This window comes from Suricata suricatta, chromosome 3 (assembly GCF_006229205.1).
Source record: "Suricata suricatta isolate VVHF042 chromosome 3, meerkat_22Aug2017_6uvM2_HiC, whole genome shotgun sequence".
Classification (NCBI taxonomy): Eukaryota; Metazoa; Chordata; class Mammalia; order Carnivora; family Herpestidae; genus Suricata; species Suricata suricatta.
In genome coordinates this window covers 2,586,641-2,593,501 of record NC_043702.1, presented here as the reverse complement: position 1 = coordinate 2,593,501, position 6,861 = coordinate 2,586,641, and the positions used below count along the sequence as shown (strand labels likewise).

Genomic DNA, 6,861 nt, shown 5'->3' with positions numbered 1-6,861 from the left:
CCCCCCCCCCCCAAGCCTAGGTCAAGTCCAGGTGTCCTCCCACCTTCCCTACCTCCCTGTGGGCTTCCCTCCTGTACATGGCCCTGTGCGCCCCCTGTGCCTCTCCAGTAGAATGTCCCCAGCTTCTCAGACTGCCTTTCCAGCCGCCCTGCAGCCTCTTCCCCGCCCTCCCTTTCCCTGGCACCCTTTTCTCTGCTCTTTCCTCTTCTCCCCCAGAGCTTGCCAGGGGAGGCCTGACCCCCTCCCCCGAGTCCACTACCCCTGTGTGGCCTGCTGGCCAGCCTCCTGAGGCCATCCCAGCCTCCTCCCCACAACTAACAGCTCCTTCGTGGCTCCTCCTGTCCTGCAGCTCCACCAGCAGCCTGTGCTCAGGGCTTTGAACTTGGCATCAGGGCAGTCCTGACCTTTCTCCTGAGAGACCCAGGTCCCCCACTGCTTACCTGGCATTCCTGCTGGGCCTGCACATGTGTCTCTCCTCCCTGACTCCCCTCTCTCCCCATGGTGCCCCCCACCCCCCACCATCCAGAACCTCATTTGAGAAATCTAGGAGATACCTGTCCTGCCCAGTCCTTGTCTCCTGCACTGTGTCCCTGTGTCCTGTCTCTGCAATATACCGAGGTCTGTGTCCTGTGTGTCTCCAGCACCCACCACTCTGGACCATCTGTAGTCTGGATGCCTGCCCCAGTCTCTTCCATCTCCACAGGCATCCAGAACGATGGTCCATGCAAATCAGGGCACCTCACCTCCTTCTCGAAACCTGCATGCTCTTGCCCTGTTGCCCTTAGATCCTGATCCTGCCCTTCCTGGGCGCCTGGGGCCCTGACCCCTTCGGTCACTCTGTGCTGGGAATGCACCTGTCCCTCCCTCTGCCGACCCATGAACACGCTCACTCGGTGCACCCCCTGCACGCCCGCGCCCCCTCAGCGCTCCCCCTGCCTGCAGAAGCTGTCCTCGGTCTTCTGCACGGAACTGCGGACCGACTGGATCTCTGTGCCCAGAGGTATCAGGAAGCGCCCGATAAAGTGAATTTCTGCTGAACAAGTGAAGATAACGCTTCCCAAGCACTTATCCTGGCCCCTGTCACACAGTTGCACTCAGTAAACATTATCTATTCCTGATGTTCCAGGAAATGAGCCCTGAGGAAATGTCACTTTTCTATTATAAGGAGATCTCACCTCTGCTCTTGAAGGCGGTTTTATTCTTTGTTCTGTGACAATTGAGCATACTTTTTCCCATTGCCATCCCTGTGTCCCCAGGCTGCTGAGCTGGTGACCAAGAACGGGGAGGCTTACGAGGCCCATATGAGAGACGTTCGCGACTACCTGGAGGAGCGACTGCTGGTGAGCCTGGGGGCTTTGGGCGGGGCTTTGGGCCTAGGGTCCACGGGGGCGGGGCTGGAGGCGGGGCTGTGAGCCCTGGGGGGGGGGGGGGGGGGGGGGGGGGGGGGGGGGGGGGGGGGGGTCCGCGGGGAGCGGGGCTTATGGTCAGCACCATCCTTCCCTGGTTGAGTGTGATGGTTGGCATCCGCAAGGCCCCAGGCAGCAGACGTGACAGGGGACTCTGAGGACAATCAAGGGAGAGGATGGAGGCCAGAAACCCGGGTCCAAAGCCCCCGAAGATGGGCTCTGGACCTAGAGGTTGATCTTGGCCGTGGCGTGATGGAAATGGAGAACTAAGAACTAGCGTATCTGAGGGTCGTGCCGGGAAGAGCCACCCGTATTCAGAACTTTTTCTCCTCCTTAACTTGCTTGCCAGCCAGCTTCCGTAACTGTTCTGGGTAGCTGCTTATTGACGGAACCATTATTTTATGTGATGAGGTTGAGATTTGGTTTCCCAGAAACGGCTCAAGGTCAGTTGATGGGGGGCTTTGAAGCCACCACTGAACACACCACTGATTTTTCAGGCCGAATTTGATAAGCAGAGAATCCATCTGAACAGTCGATTTCCAGGGACTGAGCGACTTCCCAACACGTGCAACTTTTCCATCCAGGGACCCCAGCTCCAAGGTGACCGGGAAAGGCACCTCTCCGCGTGGGGTGGTGGGCACGGGTGGGAGCAGGCCAGGCGGCACTGAGCGCTTGCTGGGGCAGCGGGAGCAGAGTGGCCCACAGGCTGCTGTCCCCAGGAGGCAGGGCCCCTGTGTGCGGCTTCCTGCTGTCCCTGCCCGGGCTCACGGCAGTGGGGTGAGGGGCACACTAGGCAGCACCTGCCCGGAGCTGACAGGGAATGAGATGAAACGGACCAAGTTTTAGACCAACCAACTCATCCATTTCTGTCTACACGTTTGACACAATACTTTATGAGGTTAAGGGAAAGGAGAGGGGATCAACTTTAAAATTTGGCCCAGACTCAGGATGAAGTGCACATCTGTGGGGTTCATGTGTTCCTGTGATCCCCCTGCTGATGACTCAGGATCACCCGCGTCCAGATGACAGCCATCCGTGGCTCGCCCAGGGCCCCGAGCCCATGCCAGGGCGCTGACAGCCTGGCTCATTGGGCTGGTCATCCCTCCCAGCATAGAGGAGCTGCTCTGCGGGGCATTTCCTGACTTCCAGGGAGGAGGCAGGGAGGAACTCGGCCAGGCCACAGCATGTAGGCGCCGGGGCTGCCATCGCCGCAGGTGCGTGGGAACCTGGGCTGGGACGCATTCTCGCTGCCAAGGAGCCTGGGCTGTTGGCCGCCTCTCTAGCTTGCTTTGCTGTGGGAGGGAAGTTCCTTGTTACCTTCCCCATTTTTCTGGGGGCAGATGTACTGTATTCAGTGATGACCTGTGTTTACTCAAATGAGACAGATTCTTTTTTTTTAAATTTTTTAATGTTTATTTATTTTTGAGAGAGAGACAGAGGGCAAGCAGGGGAGGGACAGAGAGAGATGGAGACACAGAATCCGAAGCAGTGCCAGGTTCTGAGCTGTCAGCACAGAGCCCGATGTGGAGCTCGAACTTACAACCGTGAGATCATGACCTGAGCCGAAGTCGACGCTTAAGCGAATGAGCCACCTGGGTGCCTGACAGATTTTTCTTTTTAATTAAGTCAGTAGATTTATTATCTTAATCTCTGTGCCTATAAAGGAAGAGGGAAGTGCCTTCCACTTAGTAAAAACAGCTCCCAAATGACTTCCCATTTAGAAAACACAGGTATCAGCTTGAACGGTTACTACCAGGACCACAAGTTTTAAGTAAGGCGCCAGAGAGAATTCTGAGCATCTTCCTACGTAGTCGATCGGAAGTCACGTTTCAAGGCCAGTTTTATGAGGCAGAATCGTGTGCGAGAGGAGCCATTTCTCTGGATTTTGCTGCACGGTCACCGGTCACCAATGAGGAAAGGCTCCTGTGCCTGGGGACCCCCCACCAGGTGGCCGGAGGGAGGCGCCCCCAAGCATGGCAGCAGGGCCAAGACGAAGTGGACGGTGGCCCCCCGGCACTCTCCGCCTCAGGGCCGCCTGTGTGTCTCCTCAGGCCGTGTGGTGCTGGCACAGTGCAGGACGCTGCTGGCCAGCGTGGGGGCCGCCTGCCACTCGGACCAGGACGATCGGTGAGTGCTCCGTGCTGGGCCGCAGGTCCAGGCCACATCCGGCAGCCAGCCGGCCTCGGGGCCTGGGCTTCCAGAGCTGCGTAGCCAACGGGGACACAAAAAGTGACCAGGCGCCGCAGGGCCGAGGGGAGGAGGGGAAGCTGCATCCTAAGGGCGCCCGGGAGGGAGGGAAGGGGCAGGGCAGGCCCTAGGAGCTCCCTTCGTCGGCAGTGGGGGTCTTCTGAAGGGCTGCGACAGGCCGGGTGGATTCTAGGTGACACCTGTCTGGTGCAGGGGGATTACAGGACAGCAGGCCCAGGCACGCGGCCATGGTTGAGGCAGGAGGGGACAGGTGTGGGGCCCAGGCTTCGGTGGCAGTGGCCGGACCCCAGTGGAGGAGGAGCAGGGGTTTGGCCTCCCACTTGCCATGAGTGGGGGGGCCTGCAGAGGTGGGCACAGTGCTGGGGAGAGAGCGGAGCTGTGGTCAGCAGCGGGGCGTCACAGCCCGCGGTCAGCAGGAGAGTGTCACAGAGTCCACGGCTGGCACGCTTGAGCTTGAGGACATCAGGCCAGAGAGCTCCTGAGAGCTGGGTGGGATGACAGGGCCTCCTGGGGGCCTCTGAGCTCTGCAAGGGGCCGCTGCATGAGGGCAGGTGAGGCCGGGGCCGGCATGTGGCAGCGGAGTGGCTGTCAGGAGCAGTGACCAGGAGGGTGCAGGGGGCTGCCCCTTACCAAGGGTCCCGGTGGCTGCTGTTCACAGAGTGCTCACCGCAGCCCTCAGGAAAGGATCTGAGTGGCCCATTTCCAGCCGAGGAAACTGAGGTAGCCCCAGGATGAGGGGGAGGGGAGTGAGGAGGGTGAGGAGGGGCGGGCATCACAGCAGGGAAGGGACCGGCCCCCAAGAGGGCAGGCAGGGGAGGGGTGGGGGCAGTCGCTCACTGCCCGTGTGGGATGTGGGGGTGCCCCTCCAGTGATGCCCCGTTGGAACAGGAATGGAGCCACCCACCCAGGGACAGCGATGCAGGTCACCCCTTCCACGTAGCCCTGTGCATGAGGGTGTTTATCTGGACGGTTTTTAGGGCACCGTTTGTGACAGGGACTCCTGGGCCTGTGTGGGTGGAGGTCTGTGGGCCCCGAACAGTGAACCCTGCTGGGAGCTGGGACCCAGAGCTGCCCAGCAAGTGGTTTCCGAAGTCAGAAAACACTGGCCGCCCCGTGTGCCAGAGCCTGGGGGGAGGGGGCGGTGGGACACAGAAGCGCAGGTGCGCCCCAAGACTCGGGCTGCAGTCTCCCCGGAGACCCGCCCCTCTCCTAGAGGATGAGAAGCTGTGTCCCGGGACCAAGGGGCCCTGCCCCCCCCAGCCCCAGCAGTGGGCCCAGAGGTGCTCGGCAGAGGGGGAAGCTGGCCAAGAGCAGCAAGGGCAGGGTCCGTCCCTGGGCCCCCAGGAGAGCCCCTCGTCCAGTGGCTGATGCCCTCTCTCCACCCCCAGGCCGTCCCCAGTGCTGCTGAGCTGCGGCGTCCCCTTCGATGTGGCCAGGAACGCGCTGCGGCTGAGTGTGGGCCGCAGCACCAGCAGGGCCGACGTGGACCTCGTGGTGCAGGACCTGAAGCAGGCAGTGGCCCGGCTGGAGGGCCAGCCCGGCACCAGGGACGCCTCCTAGGAAGCCCTCCCCGGGGTCTGCGGATGGCTCTCCTCCTAATTTGTGCAGGCCTTCACTGTGTCCCAGGGCGTCTGACGCTGTGACCAGACTGTGTGTGTGTGTGTGTGTGTGTGTGTGTGTGTGTGTGTGTGTGTGTGTGTGCGCGCGCACAAGTGTGCGTGAGGGCTGCAGGCCTCCACTGTCCTCAGGTCAGGCCGACCCCACAGGTGCTCATGGGCCCAGGACACCATTGCCCGTGCAGGACTGTCACCGTCGCTGCCGCCCGGGGGCGCAGGTTCAAGTGGAGGCGCGTCAGTGGCCCCTGTGGGAAGGGGGTGAGCCGTTTTCATCCAGAAGATAGATCCTAGTGTTTACAAGCGATCGTTGGTCACTGTCACGAGAATAGGAAACCTGATTTTTGCCGCAGTCACAGCCCCCACGTGTTTGCACAGCGGTCCTTGTGGGGCCGTGTGCCCGCTCCTCACGCCCTTCCTCCACAGGCGGGCTCCCCAGGTCAGGCCCCGCTCCCTGCTCCCCGGCCCCGCCCGCCCCTCCCTCATCCCTCCAGCCACTGCGCCCCGCCCCGCGCCTCCCTGCACACAGCCGCCAGGCCCCACAGGCTCTTCCTTTCGGTGGCTTACTCAGGGTTTGGGGAGCGGCCGGGGCGGGGTCCTGGCTCAGTCCTGAGGTGGGCGTCAGGCCGCTCTGGCTCAGCCTGGGACGTACTCTCATTCACGGAAGGATTATTTTATCTTCATGGGTGCTTTGTGGCGCCCTGGTGCCCCCAGCGCTCACGGAGACACTTAACATAGGAGTGACTTTTTAATCGAATAAACGCTTTTAATGTGTGGCTTTAAGGTGCAAAGAGTCATGTGATGACGTTGAGGAAACCGTTGTCAGACATTAAGTGATCTAATAAAACATTTTAATGCTTGTACTAGCGGTTCCGTGGTCCCTCTAGCAGGTGCTTTTCCCGGGGTTCAGACCCCAGTGTATCCCAGCTTGAGATTGTGTCTCTGGGAGCCCTTGGAAACAAGTCTCTGAAGCTGAGCGTCCTGCTGCCTCTGGGCAGAGGCCTGGGTGGCCCCAGTTCGCCCAGCAAAGAATGAAGGGTGTTCAGCCCCACGGAAGAGAGCAGTTGGGGAAAATGCGTGGCAGCTCTGAAAACATGCCCTGCGGACCTGCGGCGGCAGCCGGAGACTCAGCTGTGGCGGCTGGAGAGTGGGCCGAGACCCTCGCTCACCTGGGAGGCCAGTGCCAGGGCCCCGTGCCCATTGCTGGCTCTGCAAAGCTGCTGCACCCCGAGGTTCCTGGAGCCTCCGAGGCCTGAGGCCAGCTGAGGGCCCTCGGCCGCCTGGGTGAGGATGTGGCCAGAACATTTAGACTGGCGCACAGGTGCTGGGAAGTTGAAGTGAAGGGGTCTGCCTCCCAGGAGAGGAGTCCCTGGCGGCCTCTCCCCCGACCCCCTGGCCAGCACGGCCTCAGGCTGCTGCCCAGACTCGGGGAAGCGGATGCTGGGAAGCCCGCCGCTTCTCGGAAGGACATGGAGCTGTGCGCACACCGGAGGCGGGAAGTCCACCTCAGGATGGGACACGCGTGCAGCTCCTTAGCGCTCGCTCCCAAGGGGGGGACGGTCCAGCCACAGGACGGTGCCCACTAGATCCGAACCCGGTGCGGACCCTTCCCCGGGGCCCCGGGCCCTCCACCC

General features: G+C 61.5%; 1 protein-coding gene across 2 annotated transcripts in view; it reads left to right on the top strand.

The window, feature by feature from the left end:
* SCLY (selenocysteine lyase) overlaps positions 1-6,090 on the top strand; it is a 34,726-nt gene extending 28,636 nt beyond the window's left edge. Inside the window, exons 9-12 of one of the 2 annotated variants that reach the window (XM_029933539.1) lie at positions 1,257-1,340; positions 1,904-2,006; positions 3,458-3,533; positions 5,003-6,090. In XM_029933539.1, the coding sequence (XP_029789399.1) occupies positions 1,257-1,340; positions 1,904-2,006; positions 3,458-3,533; positions 5,003-5,174 (435 nt within the window). In that variant the 3' untranslated portion in view covers positions 5,175-6,090. Of the gene's footprint in view, positions 1-1,256; positions 1,341-1,903; positions 2,007-3,127; positions 3,438-3,457; positions 3,534-5,002 lie in introns of those variants that run through there. The other variant, XM_029933540.1, reaches the window with a different exon arrangement.
* Positions 6,091-6,861: the final 771 nt, after the last annotated feature.